General features: G+C 54.6%; 1 protein-coding gene across 1 annotated transcript; it reads right to left on the bottom strand.

Moving 5' to 3' along the window:
* Positions 1–8,123: 8,123 nt before the first annotated feature.
* On the bottom strand, positions 8,124–19,467 carry CCKBR (cholecystokinin B receptor). Its single transcript, XM_066619216.1, has 6 exons — positions 19,341–19,467; positions 18,833–19,291; positions 18,110–18,361; positions 9,634–9,889; positions 9,146–9,273; positions 8,124–8,647 (listed from the first exon to the last, which is right to left on the bottom strand). The coding sequence occupies exons 1-6, from the start codon at positions 19,465–19,467 to the stop codon at positions 8,124–8,126; spliced, it is 1,746 nt and encodes a 581-aa protein (XP_066475313.1).
* Between the last annotated feature and the right edge of the window lie 81 nt (positions 19,468–19,548).

The raw sequence follows: 19,548 nt of genomic DNA, 5'->3' as shown, positions 1-19,548 counted from the left end.
CAACCTGTCCATAAATGACCTAAAGAGAGGGTTGAGCAATGAGGTGGCAAAGTTTGCAGACAACACGAAACTTTTCCCAGTGGTGACGACCAGAAGTGATTGTGGAAAACTCCAGAAGGATCTCTCCAGACTGGCAGAATGGGCAGCAAAATGGTAGAAGCCTTTGAATATCGGTAAGTGTAAAATCATGCACCTTGGGGCATAGAATCAAAACTTCACATGTAGGCTGATGGGTTCTGAGCTGTCTGTGACAGATCAGGAGAGAGATCTTGGGGTGGTGGTGGACAGGTCGATGAAAGTGTCGACCCAATGTGCGGCGGCAGTGAAGAAGGCCAATTCTATGCTTGGGATCATTAGGAAGGGTATTAAGAACAAAACGGCTAGTATTATAATGCCGTTGTACAAATCTATGGTAAGGCCACACCTGGAGTATTGCGTCCAGTTCTGGTCGCCGTATCTCAAAAAAGACATAGTGGAAATGGAAAAGGTGCAAAAGAGAGCAACTAGGATGATTACGGGGCTGGGGCACCTTCTTTATGAGGAAAGACTACGGCGTTTGGGCCTCTTCAGGCTAGAAAAGAGACGCCTGAGGGGGGACATGATTGAGACATACAAAATTATGCACGGGATGGACAGAGTGGATGCTCTTTACACTCTCACATAACACAAGAACAAGAGGACATCTGCTCAAACTGAGTGTTGGACAGACAAAAGAAAATATTTCTTTACTCAGCGTGATAGTCTGTGGAACTCCTTGCCACAGGATATCATGGTGACATCTGGCCTTTAAAGGGATTGAACAAATTTCTGGAGGAAATGTCCATCATGATTTACAAGACATGATGTGTTTGACTGATTTTAGAAGTGGGTTACCTCAGAATGCCAGATGCAGGGAACGGCACCAGGACTTAGGTCTCTTATTGTCTTGTGTGCTCCCTGAAGCATTTGCTGGGCCACTCTGAGATACAGGAAGCTGGACTAGATGGGCTGATCCACTGGGGCTCTTCTTATGTTCATATGTTCTTACATCAAGATGTCTCTTGTGATCTGTCACAGACAGCTCAGAACCCATTAGCCTATATATGTTTTGATTTTTTTTTCCACTCCAATGTGAATTACTTCACACTCACTTTAGTCAGGAGGGAACATTTGAGTAGTCCCACAACGGGATGCTACTGGGCTCCTGCCCACCATCCCCTAGGGATCAGTTTAGAGTACAGACAAGGAGTGACAACACAAAAGGGGTTATGGGTTCCCTCCTCTCTTGCCATGTGAGTTTGGGCGGGGGGGGGATGCAAACAAATCCTGGCAGAGTGGTCAGCAAAATGGCAGATGCGCTTCAGTGTCAGTAAGTGTAAAGTCATGCACATTGGGGCAAAAAATCAAAACTTGCCATATAGGCTGATGGGTTCTGAGCTGTCTGTGACAGATCAGGAGAGAGATCTTGAGAACAGAATGGCTAATACTATAATGCCGTTGTACAAATCTATGGTAAGGCCACACCTGGAGTATTGTGTCCAGTTCTGGACGCCACATCTCAAAAAGGACACAGTAGAAATGGAAAAGGTGCAAAAGAGAGCGACTAAGATGATTATGGGGCTGGGGCACCTTCCTTATGAGGAAAGGCTACAGCTTTTGGGCCTCTTCAGCCTAGAAAAGAGACGCCTGAAGGGGGACATGATTGAGACATACAAAATTATGCAGGGGATGGACAGAGTGGATAGGGAGATGCTCTTGACACTCTCACACAACACCAGAACCAGGGGACATCCACTAGAATTGAGTGTTGGGAGTTAGGATAGACAAAAGAAAATATTTCTTTTCTCAGTGTGTGGTTGGTCTGTGGAACTCCTTGCCACAGCATGTGGTGATGGTGTTTGGCCTGGATGCCTTTAAAAGGGGATTGGACAAGTTTCTGGAGGAAAAATCCATTATGGGGTACAAGCCATGATGTGTAAGTGCAACCTCCTGATTTTAGAAATGGGCTATGTCAGATGCAAGGGAGGGCACCAGGATGAGGTCTCTTGTTATCTGGTGTGCTCCCTGGGGCATTTGGTGGGCCGCTGTGAGATACAGGAAGCTGGACTAGATGGGCCTATGGCCTGATCCAGTGGGGCTGTTCTTATGTTCTTAACTACAATTCCCAGGAAGCCTTGCAGGTCTCTTGTTATCTGGTGTGCTCCCTGGGGCATTTGGTGGGCCGCTGTGAGATACAGGAAGCCGGACTAGATGGGCCTATGGCCTGATCCAGTGGGACTGTTCTTATGTTCTTAAACTACAATTCCCAGGAGGCCTTGCAGGTCTTGTTATCTGCTGTGCTCCCTGGGGCATTTGGTGGGCCGCTGTGAGATACAGGAAGCCGGACTAGATGGGCCTATGGCCTGATCCAGTGGGGCTGTTCTTATGTTCTTAAACTACAATTCCCAGGAGGCCTTGCAGGTCTTGTTATCTGCTGTGCTCCCTGGGGCATTTGGTGGGCCGCTGTGAGATACAGGAAGCTGGACTAGATGGGCCTATGGCCTGATCCAGTGGGGCTGTTCTTATGCTTCAGACTCTGAAGATGGTAGTTATTCCAGAGAGAGAGAGAGAGAGAGAGAGAGAGAGAGAGAGAGAGAGTCATTCTTCAAACACCTGCCTGGGACAAGGGAAGGGAGCAGATTTGCTAGGTGGCCAACTTGTCATATTTGTACCTGAGCCTCCACTTTCTGGGGGGAGAACCTGTCTTTACCCCTCCTGGACCCCTTTTCTCTCACAAAAGCTTCAAGAAGTGGGGGGGGGGCTTCAGGTTTTGACTGCCCTTGAGAGCCAGCCAGCAGCAGCAGGCACTGCTGCCCTTCCCCAGCACCTCCAGCACATACAAGGATATGGGGAGGGGGGGGAGTTTAGTGTTTATTCTGGGCTCTGGAGGGGGGAGTGTTTGCCTATCTTCTCTAACTTATCTGCCCAGCCAGGCATTTCCGTTTACTTTCCAGGTGTCGTTCTGACTCTGCAGAGAGCATTTTGTCATTTCATCTTACACAGCTCTGTTGGCAAGCTTTCTCCCATTTAGAAGACGGTTTCACTATTTTGGTGCTTTGAATGGTTGAGATGCAGGCCCTCTCCTGCTTGGGTGGGGCAGAAGGGAATCTCTCACTTTGTGCTGGTTTTCTAGAGGCAGAGGGTTGCCAGAAGGAGACATGGCTGCCCTCAGCCACCTGGAGAGCACCCCCTCTTGGGAGTGACCCCTGGTTGCCTCAGTGTGTTGAAAGGGGTTTAGAGCTCTCTCCTCTACTCTCCTGAGAACAAATCCCTCAGTTATCCACACTCCCATCCTGCCAGAGGAGGAAAGCAGCTCCCAGCCCACCTGGGTACCAGGAAGAGGGAGGGGAGAGAGAGACCCCAGACAATCTGTTGTTGCAGGATGAGGCTCTCCCATTGGGAGAGCAGGGAGAATGGGCAGCAACATGGAAGATGCGCTTCATTGTAAGTAAGTGTAAAGTGATGCACATTGGGGTAGAAAATCCAAACCACATAGAGGCGAATGCACCTGTTTCCAAGCTGTGGGTTGGGACCCACCAGTGAGTTGCAACCCAATCTTTGGAGGGTTGCAAAACTAACAAGACAGGTCAGGCTGTGTGTATCAATACAGGAAGCTGGACTAGATGGGCCTTTGACCTGATCCAGCAGGGCTCTTCTGATGTTCTTAATGAGAAAATAAGTTCTTAGCTGCAGAGGCCAGCTGCCTACCAGGCCAAGAGCACTGGCACTGCCTGCTCACGGAGAGCCCCAGTTGCTTCTCTTTGTCTTCCAGGAGGGATGGATTCTGCCACGCACCTGATCCCCCACAGAAGGCTCTCTTCCCTGGCAGATGAATCTCGCATTCCTGGTTACAGCAACCCTGGGAAGGCACTCTCTGCCAGGCTGGCTGGTCTTCAGAAATGGGAAACTCCATCCAACCTCCTCCCCTGCCTCACTCAACTGGGATTTTGCTTTGGAGTTGACTCAAGACTCTGGCCCACAACAGTGAGAGCTGGGGGGGGGGGGGGCGTACACCCATCTGGAGGTGCTAGCTGAGACTTGGGGGAGGGGACTAGGATCTCCTGCAGTAGCAGATGCCATAGTTTTGCAAGGAAGTCAGGGCTGCTTCCCTTCCAGCTGTGCCCAATTTCAACCCCCTTGTGGGCAGGTTTCCAACCTGTGTCAGGTCCCAGAGTTCATCTACCACCTGGATCTCTCTGGCTGTTCACATTTGCATGGCAGCACTTGGGTTGTGGCTGTGCTTGTGCAGGCTGCCACTGACTTTGAGCTGGCTGACTGACTGACTGACTGACTAGGAATGCTGCACAGGGCTGGGGGGGGGGGGAAGGGGGACATTACAATGAATTCATTTGTGGCTTCTAAGTGTGCCTTTTCCTGATTCCCAGGAAACAGAGCCCAGAGAAATCACCACTGCAACACACACACACACACACACACACAGCTCATTGCTGCCACCCACCACCTGAAATGCTCAATGGCATAAGAACTTGTGCTCTGAAGAGACTTGCCTGGTCCACTGCTTCGTACCTTCTTCGCTGACCAGAACTTGATGCCTCTTTCCCCCTCCCACACGTCCTGGGGCACTTTAGAAGTGGCATGTGTGGGAGGTGGCAGTGGCCCCACCATGGCTGCTTCTCCCCCCCCCCCCCATCAGAAACAGCACCAGAATCCCTCTCAACAATTTCTGTGGCTGCTTTCAGGGAGAAAGTGGGCTGGAAGCCGAGGGGGCGGGGCAGAGGCAAGGACGCCACAGAGCCACTGGGACCCCATTTCCTTGACTTCCCCAAAACCTCCTCCACAGGAGGCACGGAGACCAGCTTGTTCTCTGCCCCCCAGCCCTCTGCAGCAGCAAAAGACAACAGCTCAATTCTGAGGACTTTATTGGACAGTCATAAGAGCCCCCCCTCCCCAAACAACCTGACACCAACTGCAGGGCAGAACCTGTGCTGGGCAGGGACTGGGGCACAGTGAGGACCATGGGAGCAGCCTGGTGCGAGTCCGACCACAACAGCGCCACCCAGCGCAGCACTGGTCCCACTGCCTGCAAGGAGCTCCGCAGGGCCCCAGTGAATCAGGGAGTGGTCGTTCTCGCCTGGCCCTGCCTGGTGCTGGGATCGCCTGCATGCAGAGTGAACTGGCTCTGCCAAAGAGCCAAGGCACCCCCTCCAGGGACTTTCTATCAGGAGAAACACAGACACACGGGAGCTCCTTCCACAGTTCCCTGGGGGTGGGGTGGGGTGGGCAGAGAAGCAGGCTTTGTCCACCTTGCAGAGAGCCGGGGGGGGGGGGGACCTGGAGGAAAGTATGCATTCTACTGAATGGATCTACTGAAAGTTCTCCCTTCTTGCTAAAGAAAGCTGATGTTGTAAATACTGACAAGGAAAGTACCAAAAATGCTAAGCACCCCCCCCCCCAAGGCTGCCCACTCTTATTCTACCTTCAGACCGAGCTGAGCAGAGCAGGCTGGGTGACTGGCTCAGGCAAGGCCACCAGGCTGTTCAAGCTGGAAGGGGTTTTGGAGTCATCAACTGCTACAGTCTCCCCTGGACAGGCTGCCCTCCCGCCAGCCTCTGCTCATAAACCTCCACTGAGGAGAGCTCAACTGCAGAAGGAATTCAGTGCCAGCCATCCACCCAGCAGGGACAGTCTTCCTCATGCCCTCCCTGCAGTTTTAACTCACTGGGTCACATCCTGCCCTCAGGAGCCAGGCAGACCAACCACCCAACCCTCCCTGCATGATACTGGGGGGGGGGGGATCACTGCCAGTCACTGCACGGACCAGCATTGCTGCGGCTGCTGGTGCTCTTTGGCTTACAGCTTCTGGCAGGGCAGCCATTCCGTTCTGGGCCACAGACCGGCCATCAACATGGGGAGGTTGGGAGCAGAGGTTGAGATGGCTGGGGTGAATCTCAGCAGAAGTAGCTTCCCTGGGATCCAGAGCCCCCATTCCAAGTCCGGCACTCCCCCAATGCCCTCACACAGTGTTTCTCAAACTGTGGGTCGGGACCCACTAGATGGGTCACGAGGCAATTTCAGGTGGGTCCCCAATATTCTATTTTTAATATATTAGACTTGATGCTACTATGGTATGTGACTGCATTTGGGGAAATGTGACAGACCTGTGCTTTCTACAAGCTACTCTATATGTTCTCTTAACTGATAGTAAATGGGACTTACTCCTGTGTAAGTGTGGGTAGGATTTGCCATGGAGGAGGCAAATCAGTGCTTGCTTCCCTCACCTCTCCCAGCCAACCAGCACCCCTGCACTTTGCCGGCTGGTCCTGGGCAGGATCCCCCCCCCCCGCCATCCTGCCCTCTTCTGACTGACAGCCCTTTGGATTGTGCTTTGATGGGCATGCCAATTGCATCTGCCTGCTCCTCACTAGACGCACGTCCAGTCCCACCCGTCTCTGCACCTGCTCCAGCTTATCAACAGCCTCCAAATGAGTCCAAAACTGGATGCAGGACTCCAGGTGAGGGCTGCCTAGTGCAGAATGGGGGGGGGGGGAGAGAATCATGCCCTACCCTCTGGGCCTCTGCCAATGCAGGCCAGGAGCAAGTTGCACTGGACTCAGTGAGACTCTTCTGAGAGACACACAAAGACTGGAGCTGTAGGACACCTGGGTCCTTTCCTCCAGGGCTCCTGCAAAGCCAGGGCTATCCAAGTCTGCATGTCAGCCTCCCATTTTTGGAACCCACATGCAAGACTTTGTTGCCTTCCGCTGAACGTCGTCTTGCGGGCTGCAATCTTGCTTCTCTCCTCCAGGGTACTGACTACCCCCTGCCCGCTCTGTGTGAACAAGATTCCCTTTGCTGCCAGACGAGGCTCATCCTGTGCTTTGGCCTTTCTGATGCCATCCCTGCGAGGGGGGGGCGCTGTGACCTTCCTTAGCCCAGTGCCCCTCCTCTCGCTTCTTCTCATGCAGGCTTTTTCCACACGCACTTTCCTCAGCCCTGCTGGTTTCCTGAGACATCTGCTGACTTGTCTTCTCAGGGGAACCACTTTCCTTAATAGTGCCACACCAACTCTCTCCTCTAACAGTTCTAGGAAAGGATTGTTCTCCAAGGGCCTGAAACCAGAATTTCTGGAAGGCGAGGGCAACTCAGGCTGCCCTTCACTTCCCTCTCCTGGGAGGTCCAGAGGCCTGGTCACTTGGGCCACAGTCCTGCCATGGCTACTTCCTCGGCCAACTCCTCCCTCCTGAGAAGGGAAACGCCCAGGACCCCCTTCCTCCATCTACTGCAGGGTTAAGCAAGGCAAGTCCACGAAGCCTGGATTGACTGCGCCTTTGAGGGACCTGCTCACTCCACCCAGCACTGGCCCTTCACTCCCTCTAGCAGGAGGGCCAGCAGTAGGAGAACCCCCTGCCCTTTTGCCCTGAGGTGGGGGGCACCTTGTTGACCCCCATGGAGAAGGGGAGATGGACAAGAGGGCCCAACCCCACAGCTCTGCTCTGCTCATGCTCTCCCTGGGGTTTCAAGTGAGTGCCCTGCAGCCCCCCCATGAAGGCAGTCCCTATTAAGCAGGAGATCTGCATCAGAGTAGACTGGGGGCAGGAAGGGACCGCTTAGTCAGAGGGGGGAGGCAAATGTAAGACAACCGCGGAGGCAGCCACCAAGGGGTGGTGGGGAGGGATATTTCCATCCCGGGGACAAGGGCAGCTGGATGCCTTGCTGGTCTCCCTGCTGATGGGAGCCTGGGTGGCCACGGAGCTGGTTGGAGTCTCCTGGGGCCTCCTCCTGGGACCAGGACGCTGCGCCTGGCTGGAGACACAGCCTCTCCAGGGACCGCTGACCATTCTGTGGTCAGTCAGGCCAGAGGAAGGCTGCAGCCCTGAGTCCTTCCAGGCTGCTTCACTAATGCCAGGTGGGCACCTAGGAGCTTCATTCCTCCTCAGGGCCCCCCAGAAAAGTCCAGGGGGAATCTGCCCCTTGTGGAACAATCTTCCTTTCTTGATCTGGGAAGGCAGCAAGGCACTACGAGGCAAAGGGGGCCCCAAAGCCGCACTCAGGAGGAGAGCAGAGAAGCTTGGGGGGGTGAGGGGATCAGGTGCCCCCCAAGTGAAGCGGGGACACACCGGAAATCAGGCTGTGGGGGTGGGGGGTCAGGGAGGGCCGATGCTGCTGACAGTGGTGTAGCTGAACTTAGAGAGGGATGCCCCCGTGGCAGTGACCTCGTCGTCTGGGGGGTGCGGGTGGCGCCGACAGCAGGCGAGGCAGCAGGCGAAGGTGGAGGCAAAGGCCTTGCGGAAACGCTTGTTCATGAAGCAGTAGACAAAGGGGTTGACGCAGGCGGACGTGTAGGACAGCAGGTGGATGAAGGAGATGGGCGTCCCCGAGAGGGCGCGGTGGGCAGCGGCTGCGTCAAAGGCACGCCACGTGTTGGCCACATACAGGGGCAGCCAGCACACAAAGAACATGACCACGACCACCACCAGCATGCGGATGACGCGCCTCTTGGCCAGCAGCTTGGCGTCAGAGCTGTTGATGCGGGACTGTTCCTGCCGCGCACTGTCCTCCGCCGGCGTCAGGACGGACAGCTCCACGGCCCCCCGGGGAACCTGGATATAGCAGCCGTCCCCCTCGCCGCCAGCGCCTCGGCCCTCGGTTCCCCTCCCGTTCTGCTGAGCTGAGGGTCAAGGCAGAGAAAGACAGGCGGCAGGTCAACACAGGCAGCTCCCCCTCACTCCCCGCACAGAGCCCTGGATGAACCATCGGCTTTCCTTCCAGGCAGGCACCGCAGAGCCCTCTGCCACCATCCACTCTCCAGGCGGCGCCTGCCAGCTGCGGCTTTTCGTGGCAGACAGACTTCCTTGCCCGCTTCAGGCCTGCTGGAGTCCCAGTGGAGTACCAGCCCAACCGACGCAGCAGTCAGTCTGCATCCATTGTGCCCTCCTTGCCTGTGCTGTCCGTCCCGGTCTGCCTCCAGGGCCTGGGACGCTGCCAAACAGCCCCCAGCACCATCAGCAGCTGGATCCCCCCCCATCCTCCAGGCACAGCTGCCTTCTAACTCCCCCACAGGCCCCCTCAAAAGAAAGTGCCTCCTGGCCTTCCAGTCTCACCCAGGCTCCTCCTCCCCCAGACACCCTTCAGGGTCTGGCTCTTCCCATGCCCCCCCCCGACCCACCTTTGGTCTCCCGGGTGAGGTCCATCTCGAACTGGATGCCACGGTAGAGCTCCCGAGAGATCAGACCGTAGGCCACCACCATCACCAGGCCCGGGACCAAGAAGAGCGTAATTAGGAGCAGCAGATACCTAGAGGGAGAGAGGGACCGTTCAGCATCACCTCAGGGTGAATTCCTGAGGTGCCCTCCCCTGAGGAGAGCCCCCCAGGAACTGCTTGCTGTCTGCAGGCAGAATAGAGCAGCCCTTCTGATTGCCAGAGATGTCCACTGCAAGCTCCTTGGGGCAAGACCCCATTTATGTTGCTTCTGCTGTACTTCAGGTTCCAAATATCCAGGTGGTTCTCTATGTACAAACCCACTAATGTGGACTTCCAGGGTTGGTGAGACAGGCCCTCCCACTGCCCCCCCATCCAGATGGGTCTCTTGGCCAGCAAGAACAACTCCATGGCCCCCTCTCCCAGCAGCCCCTGAGCTCCCTGGCATTACTCACCAGGCCTGCTTGACCTGGCTCCCGGGCCACTTATGGGAGCACTGAGAAATGCCAGGCTGGGAGGGCAGCGAGACTGTGGTGCTGTAGACCGGGTAAGGCAGCATGAGGAGCGCCGAGAGCAGCCAGGTAACAGCGATGACGCGGCACGCGTGGGAGCGGGTCTGCCACACGCGGGACTGCAGTGGGTTGCAGATGGCGTTGTAGCGCTCAATGGCGATGGCCACCAGGCTGAAGGTGGAGACACTCACCGACATCCCTGGGGGAGGGAGGGAGGGAGGGACAGCAGGACAACACCAGTCAGGTCAGGACAAGCCACCGCCCTGGCTGACCACTGCTGGCTGTTCAGGTTCCCATCTGTCCCAGAAGAGCCCACCCGCACAGACACCGGAGGCCAGGGAGTATCCAGCTCCGGACTGAAAAGCAGCACATCAACATGCTTATTCTTAACAGCTGCAGCAGCATCCTGGGGGGATGAGATCCATGAGTGGAATACAGGCCTGGGAGGACAAGACCTGGCAGAAGGGGAGTTGCACTGTGCGGAAGGAATGCATCCACCTGCACAGAAGTTCTGGAATCTGAGCACAGGAGAGAGGGGGAGAGAGAGAGAGAGAGAGAGAGAGAGAGAGAGAGAGAGAGAGAGACGGGGCAGAATAAAGGGAGAGAAGAACCAGAGCGATCCCTTAGAGGGAGTCTGCTCCAGATCAGGGGCAGGCAAACTTTCAACTTTAGAGATCCTGAACCTTTAACAATTGTGCAGGAGAGAGAAATTTCAGAAGGTACAGTTTGCCATCTGTGAGATGACCAGCTGCACCTGCTGAAATTCCCACTTCTGTGCAATTGTTAAAGGTCTAGGAGCCCTAAAGTTGAAAGTTTGCCCACCCCTTCTCTAGACCATCAGGCCCACTGGAATCACGGACAAGGTTCTCCTCCCAGCCAGTCCCCCTGATAGCATCAGAAAGGCCAAGCATGTCAAGGCAGAGTAGGAGAAGAAATTGGGAATGGTAGCGTGATGGGATGTGATAGACAGTTTGGCACAGTGAGAGGATGCAGGGACAAAGGAGCAAATAAGCAGCCCGTCCTGGGGCATTCCATGTACAAATGCTTTTATGCGAATGCCCGAAGTCTCTGAGCAAAGATGGGAGAACTGGAATGTCTGATGACAAGGGAAAACATTGACATAGTGGGCATAACATAAACCTGGTGGAATGCGGAGAATCAGTGGGATATAAACTCTAAAGGAGGGACACGGAGGGGCGTGTTGGAGGTGAGGTGGCCGTTTAAGTTAAGGAAGGGATAGAATCCAGCAAAGTAGAGATTGAAGGCGGGTTCGACTCCACCGTAGAATTTCTGTGGGTTAAATTACCAGGCCTGAGGAGCGATGTAATACTGGGGATCCTCCAGACCAGAAATCAGAAGGGGACCTTGAAATGAGGAAACAGATCAGGGAGGTGGCAAGGAGGGACGGGGTTGCAATCATGGGGGACTTCAATTATCCTCATATAGACTGGGTCAATTTGTGTTCCGGTCATGAAAAGGAGACCGGATTCCTTGACATACTAAATGACTGTGGCTTAGAGCAGCTAGTCATGGAGCCCAGCAGAGGACAGGTGACTCTGGATTTAATTTTGTGCGGTACTCAGGACCTGGTTAGAAATATCAATGTTACGGAGCTTTTGGGGAACAGTGATCAAGCTGCGATCCGTTTCGACATGCACGTCGGGGGAAGAATACCGGGCAAATCTCTCACAAAAACCATTGACTTCCCTCAAATGAGGAGGCTGGTTAGAAGGAGGTTGAAAGGGAAGGTAAAAAGAGTCCAATCTCTCCAGAGTGCACGGAGGCTACTTAAAACAACAGTAATAGAGGCCCAGCAGAGGTGTATACCACAAAGGAAGAAGCGCTCCACTAAATCAAGGAGGGTGCCCGCATGGCTAACGAGCCAAGTTAGATTGGCTGTAAAGGGCAAGGAAGCTTCCCTCCGTAAATGGAAGTCTTGCCCTGGTGAAGAGAATAAAAAGGAACATAAACTGTGGCAAAAGAAATGTAAGAAGGTGATATGGGAGGCCAAGTGAGACTATGAGGAATACATGGCCAGCAACATTAAGGGGAATAATAAAAGCAAATGTGTTAGAAGCAGGAAACCGGCCAGAGAAGCAGTTGGCCCTCTGGATGGTGAGGGAGGGAAAGGGGAGATAAAAGGAGACTTAGAGATGGCAGAGAAATTAAATGAGTTCTTTGCATCTGTCTTCAAGGCAGAAGTCCTCGGGCAGATACCGCTGCCCGAACGGCCCCTCCTGACCGAGGAGTTAAGTCAGATAGAGGTTAAAAGAGAAGATGTTTCAGACCTCATTGATAAATTAAAGATCAATAAGTCATCGGGCCCTGATGCAATCCACCCAAGAGTTATTAAGGAATTTAAGAATGAAGTTGCTGATGTCTTGACTAAAATATGCAGCTTGGAGTATTGTGTCCAGTTCTGGTCGACACGTCTGGTGGAAATGGAAAAGGTGCAAAAGAGAGCGACTAAGATGATTACTGGGCTGGGGCACCTTCCTTATGAGGAAAGGCTACGGCGTTTGGGCCTCTTCAGCCTAGAAATGAAGTGCCTGAGGGGGGACATGATTGAGACATTCAAAATTATGTATGGGAAGGATAAAGTGGATAGAGAGATCCTCTTTACACCCTCACATAATACCAGAACCAGGGGACATCCACTAAAATTGAGTGTTGGGCGGGTTATGACAGACAAAAGAAAATATTTCTTTACTCAGCGTGTGGTCGGTCTGTGGAACTCCTTGCCACAGGATGTGGTGATGGCATCTGGCCTGGACACCTTTAAAAGGGGATTGGACAAGTTTCTGGAGGAAAAATCCATTACGGGTACAAGCCATATGTATGCGCAACCTCCTGATTTTAGGAATGGGCTATGTCAGAATGCCAGATGCAAGGGAGGGCACCAGGATGAGGTCTCTTGTTGTCTGGTGTGCTCCCTGGGGCACTTGGTGGGCCGCTGTGAGACACAGGAAGTTGCACTAGATGGGCCTATGGCCTGATCCAGTGGGGCTGTTCTCACGTTGTGTTCTTAAGCAGAGGATGAGCCAAGGCTGTTGAGGGCTGCCACAGGCAGCAGAAAAGGGCTTCTGCTTGTGCTTTTGGCACTCATGGACACGGGAGGCCTGTCTGCTGTGCAGGGAAGAGGGGAAGAGGCCGTGAGCAATGCAGAGAAGGCAGAGCAGCTCAGAGCAGCAGAACTCCTCTTCTGCAACCAACCTAACAGTTGCTCCAATGGAGAACTGGGGGCACCACCACTGGGGGCAGGTCACCAGATGGGGAGGGAATTTCTACTTGCTTAGAATGAACTTCTAATAAATGGTCTGGATGGTGGGCTAGAGTTTGGTCACCAAACCCTGGCCTGGGGGCCCTTTGCAGCTCTTGCGGACCCCCAATCCAGCACGTGGGGAGCCCCCAGTCCCCAATGAACCTCTGACTCTCTGGAGATTTGCTGGAGCCCATGCTGGCCCAACGCGACTACTCTCAGCACGAGGGCTGACGGTTTGACCTCTTGCACAAGACTGGCTGAGGGCTCCCTCCGCTGCTCACGGTTTCATGTCTGTGAAGCAGGAGTGGCAACAAAAGGAAGGTCAGCCTTACTTGGCACAAGTTCTTTTACAGACCTTGAGCTATCGTGAGACCTTCATTCATTCGTATAAGTTCCATCTCCAAAATACTCATTTTTGATTTATTCACATTTTAAATGTTAATTCTTTTTTTCTCACCCCCAACAGTGTCAGAGAGATGATGTGGCCCTCCTGCCAAAAGGTTTGGACACCCTTGGAGAAGGACTGCCTATCAAGCTTTCAGATGAGACAAACAAGCATACAGACCTACAGGCAGGAACAAAGATCTTGAGGCACAAGAACAAGATGAAGAGCCCTGGCTTGGCAGCAGCAGGCATGAGGGTGGCGGGAGTGTCTCCGCGGACCACCAGCTGAACACGAGCCAGCTGGGTGAGGCATCCCCCAAAGAGCCAAGGCCACCCTGGCCAGCATCAGCAGAGGCAGCACCCAGTTCAGAGGCAGATCACGGCAGACGTTCCCGTCCCTTCTGCACTAGCCAGACCTCACTTGGGACATAGGGCACCATGTTTGGAGAGCCCAGGCAAGCCGGAGCAGGCTCAGAAGTGGGTGGCTTGTATTGGCTGGGATCTGGACTGCATAAGTAATCTTAGGCATATCTACTCAGAAGTAAGTCTCACTGAGTTCAGTGGAACTTAAGAACATAAGAACAGCCCCACTGGATCAGGCCATAGGCCCATCTAGTCCAGCTTCCTGTATCTCACAGCGGCCCACCAAATGCCCCAGGGAGCACACCAGATAACAAGAGACCTCATCCTGGTGCTCTCCCCTACATCTGGCATTCTGACTTAACCCATTCCTAAAATCAGGAGGTTGCGCATACACATCATGGCTTGTACCCCATAATGGATTTTTCCTCCAGAAACTCATTCAATCCCCTTTTAAAGGCGTCTAGGCTAGACGCCAACACCACATCCTGTGGCAAGGAGTTCCACGGACCAACCACACGCTGAGTAAAGAAATATTTTCTTTTGTCTGTCCTAACCCGCCCAACACTCAATTTTAGTGGATGTCCCCTGGTTCTGGTATTATGTGAGAGTGTAAAGAGCATCTCCCTATCCACTCTGTCCATCCCCTGCATAATTTTGTATGTCTCAATCATGTCCCCCCTCAAGCATCTCTTTTCTAGGCTGAAGAGGCCCAAACGCCGTAGCCTTTCCTCATAAGGAAGGTGCCCCAGCCCAGTAATCATCCTAGTTGCTCTCTTTTGCACCTTTTCCATTTCCACTATGTCTTTTTTGAGATGCGGCGACCAGAACTGGACACAATACTCCAGCTGTGGCCTTACCATAGATTTGTACAACGGCATTATAATACTAACCGTTTTGTTCTCAATACCCTTCCTAATGATCCCAAGCATAGAATTGGCCTTCTTCATTGCACCGCACATTGGGTCGACACTTTCATCGACCTGTCCACCACCACCCCAAGATCTCTCTCCTGATCTGTCACAGACAGCTCAGAACCCATCAGCCTATATCTAAAGTTTTGATTTTTTGCCCCAATGTGCATGACTTTACACTTACTGACATTGAAGCGCATCTGCCATTTTGCTGCCCATTCTGCCAGTCTGGAGAGATCATTCTGGAGCTCCTCACAATCACTTCTGGTCTTTACCACTCAGAAAAGTTTGGTGTCGTCTGCAAACTTAGCCACTTCACTGCTCAACCCTGTCTCCAGGTCATTTATGAAGAGGTTGAAAAGCACCGGTCCCAGGACAGATCCTTGGGGCACACCGCTTTTCACCTCTCTCCATTGTGAAAATTGCCCATTGACACCCACTCTCTGCTTCCTGGCCTCCAACCAGTTCTCAATCCACGAGAGGACCTGTCCTCTAATTCCCTGACTGTGGAGTTTTTTCAGTAGCCTTTGGTGAGGGACCGTGTTGAACGCCTTCTGAAAGTCCAGATATATAATGTCCACGGGTTCTCCCGCATCCACATGCCTGTTGACCTTTTCAAAGAATTCTATAAGGTTCGTGAGGCAAGACTTACCCTTACAGAAGCCATGCTGACTCTCCCTCAGCAAGGCCTGTTCGTCTATGTGTTTTGAGATCCTATCTTTGATGAGGCATTCCACCATCTTACCCGGTATGGATGTTAGGCTGACCGGCCTATAGTTTCCCGGGTCCCCCCTCTTTCCCTTTTTAAAATAGGCGTGACATTTGCTATCCTCCAATCTTCTGGCACCATGGCCGTTTTGAGGGACAAGTTGCATACCTTAGTCAAGAGATCTGCAACTTCATTCTTCAATTCCTTAATAACCCTTGGGTGGATGCCATCAGGGCCCGGTGACTTATTGATCTTGAATTTATCAATGAGGTCTGAAACATCTTCTCTTTTAACCTCTATCTGACTTAACTCCTCGGTTAGGAGGGGCTGTTCAGGCAGCGGTATCTGCCCGAGGTCTTCTGCCGTGAAGACAGATGCAAAGAACTCATTTAATTTCTCTGCCATCTCTAAGTCTCCTTTTACCTCCCCTTTCCCTCCCTCACCATCCAGAGGGCCAACCGCTTCTCTGGCGGGTTTCCTGCTTCTAACATATTTGAAGAAGCTTTTATTATTCCCCTTAATGTTGCTGGCCATTCGTTCCTCATAGTCTCGCTTGGCCTCCCCTATCACCTTCTTACATTTCTTTTGCCACAGTTTATGTTCTTTTTTATTCTCTTCATTAGGGCAAGACTTCCATTTACGGAAGGAAGCTTCCTTGCCCTTCACAGCCTCTCTAACTTGGCTGGTTAGCCATGCGGGCACCCTCCTGGATTTAGTGGAACCCTTCTTTCTTTGCAGTATACACCTCTGCTGGGCCTCTATTACTGTTGTTTTAAGTAGCCTCCATGCACTCTGGAGAGACTGGACTCTTTTTATCCTCCCTTTCAACCTCCTCCTAACCAGCCTCCTCATTTGAGGGAAGTCCGCCCGTCGGAAGTCAAGGGTTTTTGTTAGAGATTTGCCTGGTATTCTTCCCCCAACGTGCACGTCAAAACGGATCGCAGCATGATCACTGTTCCCCAATGGCTCAGTAACGTTTACATCTCTAACCAGGTCCTGCGTACCGCACAAAATTAAATCCAGAGTCACCTGTCCTCTGGTGGGCTCCGTGACTAGCTGATCTAAGCCACAGTCATTTAGCACGTCAAGAAATCCGGTTTCCTTATCGTGACCAGAACACAAATTGACCTAGTCAATATGAGGATAATTGAAGTCCCCCATGATTACAACCCTGTCCTTCCTTGTCACCTCCCTGATCTGTTTCCTCATTTCAAGGTCCCCATCAGATTTCTGGTCTGGAGGACGATAGCACGCCCCAGTATTACATTGCTGCACAAGCCTGGTAATTTAACCCACAGAGATTCTACGGTGGAGTCAGACCCACCTTCAATCTCTACTTTGCTGGATTCTATCCCTTCCTTAACATAAAGGGCCACCCCACCTCCAACACGCCCCTGCCTGTCCCTCCTGTAGAGTTATAGCCCGGGACTGCGGTATCCCACTGATTCTCCGCATTCCACCAGGTTTCCGTTATGCCCACTATGTCAATATTTTCCCTTGTCACCAGACATTCCAGTTCTCCCACCTTTGCTCGTAGACTTCGGGCATTCGCATAAAAGCATTTATACACGGAATGCCCCAGGATGGGCTGCTTATTCGCTCCTTTGTCCCCGCATCCTCTCATTGTGCTAAACCGTCTATCACATCCCATCACGCTACCTTTCCCAATTTCTTCTCCTACCCTGCCTTTGTCTTGTTGTTCTCTAACCTCCCCATCCTCATCCCATAGGTAACTTACTCCCAGGTAAGTGCGTATGGGATTGCAGCCTTAGGTCCCATCACTGCCCTCTGCCACCAGCACTGATGCCGCTGCATCCAAAAGCAAACTGAGGCAAGTAAACGTGTTCTGCTTCTATCCTGGGGCCACCTCTGGGTCTTCTTGGACACACCACCTACTTCTGTGGCATGCGTCTAGGTGGGAAAGGGGCGGGGAGGCTCCTGAGAGAGGAGATAAGATCCCTGCGCCACTGCTGCTGGCTCCACCCCCTCCTTCCCTCTCCCTGCCCACAATCCCCCCCCCTCCGTGTCAACTCACCTGCTCTGGAGTAGGGCACCAGCTGAGGCAGAAGGCCGCTGTTTGTGGCAGCGGCTTGAGAACAGTTGCCGCAGCGGCCGTGCGCAGGGCTGTGTGATCCTGTCCTGACAGCAGAACCCAGTGGGGCTGGACTGCCATGATGTTTAGCGTGGCAATGAGAAGGCCCAGGGGAGGGCTGACAGCATCCTCAGGAACTGAAGGGCTGGTGGGGGGGCAGGGCGAGAACCAGGGGGCTGCAACTAGAGGGAAGCCTTCAGGGCTGCCTGGTACTGAACAGCCTGCAGCTCTGTGCAGTTGTGTTCTGCCCACTGGCAGAGGCCGGACAGCCACCGGACAGTCAGGAACACTGTAGCTGCCTGCACAGAGCTGCCAGTGCAAGGGTGGAGAGTGGACTAGACCATCACTGATGTCCCTTCCAGTTCTAGTGTTCCATGATCCTAAGCGGCAGGTGTGGATTTGGCAGAAGCAGCATCACTGATGTGGGCTCAGCTCCGGGAAGCATAAACAGATGGAGAGAGCAGATGTCCCCTCTTTCATACCACATCTGGCATCAAGGACACAGCCGCGGACAGAAGGGGAAATGGCTTCTCGTGGGCATGGGGAAAACAGCTTGTGTGGTGCACGGTTGGCAGGGCCAGAAAGAGGGAATGGAAGATGATTTGGGCCCTGGGGAAGACCTGCTTGCGGAGGCCAGCAGGATCCCCGCTCCAGCGAGACGCACGTCCCCCCCTCACCCGCCAGGCCACAAAACTCACCCATGAGGTAGGCCATGGTCTTGCAGACGGCCTTCCCGAAGACGAAGGTGCGCATCAGGTTGGGGATGAAAGTGAAGGGCATGCAGAAGGCAGCCACCATGAGGTCACTGAGCGCCAGCGAGAGCAGGAAGGAGTTTGTGACGGTGCGCAGCCGTTTGTTTACCGCCAGCACCACGATGACCAGCGCATTCCCCAAAATGCTCAGCAGGAAGATCGCCGAGTAGAGCAGGATGCGCACGGTCAGGTCTAGGTCTGTGGAAAGATGGGGGAGGGGAGGGCGCGGTCAGGCCTGCCCCGGCCAGCGTGCGAGTGGCTGGATGGCTGCTTCCAGGGCAGGCACAGTGCAGGTCCCCAGGCTGGGCTGGCTGACCCCTGCACTGCACCTCTGCGGGGGCAGCAGTGGCAGCGCCCCTCAGCCAAGAGGCAGACCCTGCTGCCGCACTGCCTGGCACCGTCCATCGGCAGGGAGAGCGCTGCCTTCAGGAGGTGCGCCCACTGCTGCCTGCTTGGGAGGGGGCTTTGCGGACCTGGCTGTGGAATCGGTGGGGTGCTTCTGACCAGGAGCCTGCCTCCTGGAGGGTCCTGCCAGGCCTTCCCATTCCTCCCCTCAGGCCTGCCTGCCTGTGTGTGCGCCCGGCGGCTCCCAGCCCGCTCTCCTCGCCCCAGCCCAGGCCTTTCTCCCTCCCACCTGGTCACCCTTCTCCGATGGATGCTGGCACACACCCCCCTTCTCCTGTTCGTGTTCCCACCGCTGCAGAGGCCACCCTGAGCCGCAGAACGTGGCGCGCCAGGCTCTGGGGAGGCTGCAGCAGGCGGCTGCTTGCCAGGAGCCCTTCCTGCGGGCCAGGCCAGTCGACAGCCGGGGGGGGGGAGCCCCAGCAGTGAGGGCTGCCCGCGAGAGCAGAGCCAGGAGCCCTTGACGCCCCACAAGCACTAGGCTGGCGCCCCCTCCAGGCCTGCGGCACCCCGGCTTCGAGCGGGCCTCGCCCGCCGCTGGCAGCACCGCCCCACGCTGGGGCTCGGCGCCCAGCCTCCCCGGCGAGGAGCTGCCCCGGGAGCAGGAGGGAAGCCCGCGGCCCCGGCTGGGGGAGCCGCGCTCTGTGCGTGGCTCAGACCTGGCACGGCGGGCGGGCAGGCGGGCGGGGGCGCCGTCCGTGGGTAGCGGGGGGCCGCCGACAGGCCCTGCAGCGGCGGAGGGCTGGGGGTGCCGGGGAGCGGAGAGGGCGCTCACCTCGCGGGCCGCGGGCGGGTCTTCGGGGAGCGTCGCATCCCGCGCCGGTGCCGTTCCAGGCGCCGCCGGCCGAGCCGTTCCCGGGGCGGCAGATCAGCGACTCGTTCAGCGGCCGCGTCGCCTCCATCCTGGCGGGGCCGGGCCGGGCGCAGCGCAGCGGGACAGCCGCCCGTCTCCTGTAGCCGCCCGGCTGCAGCGAGCCCAGCAC

This window comes from Tiliqua scincoides, chromosome 3, assembly GCF_035046505.1.
Source record: "Tiliqua scincoides isolate rTilSci1 chromosome 3, rTilSci1.hap2, whole genome shotgun sequence".
Classification (NCBI taxonomy): domain Eukaryota; kingdom Metazoa; phylum Chordata; class Lepidosauria; order Squamata; family Scincidae; genus Tiliqua; species Tiliqua scincoides.
The sequence above is the reverse complement of the archived record's forward strand: the minus strand, read 5'-3'. Positions and strand labels throughout refer to the sequence as shown.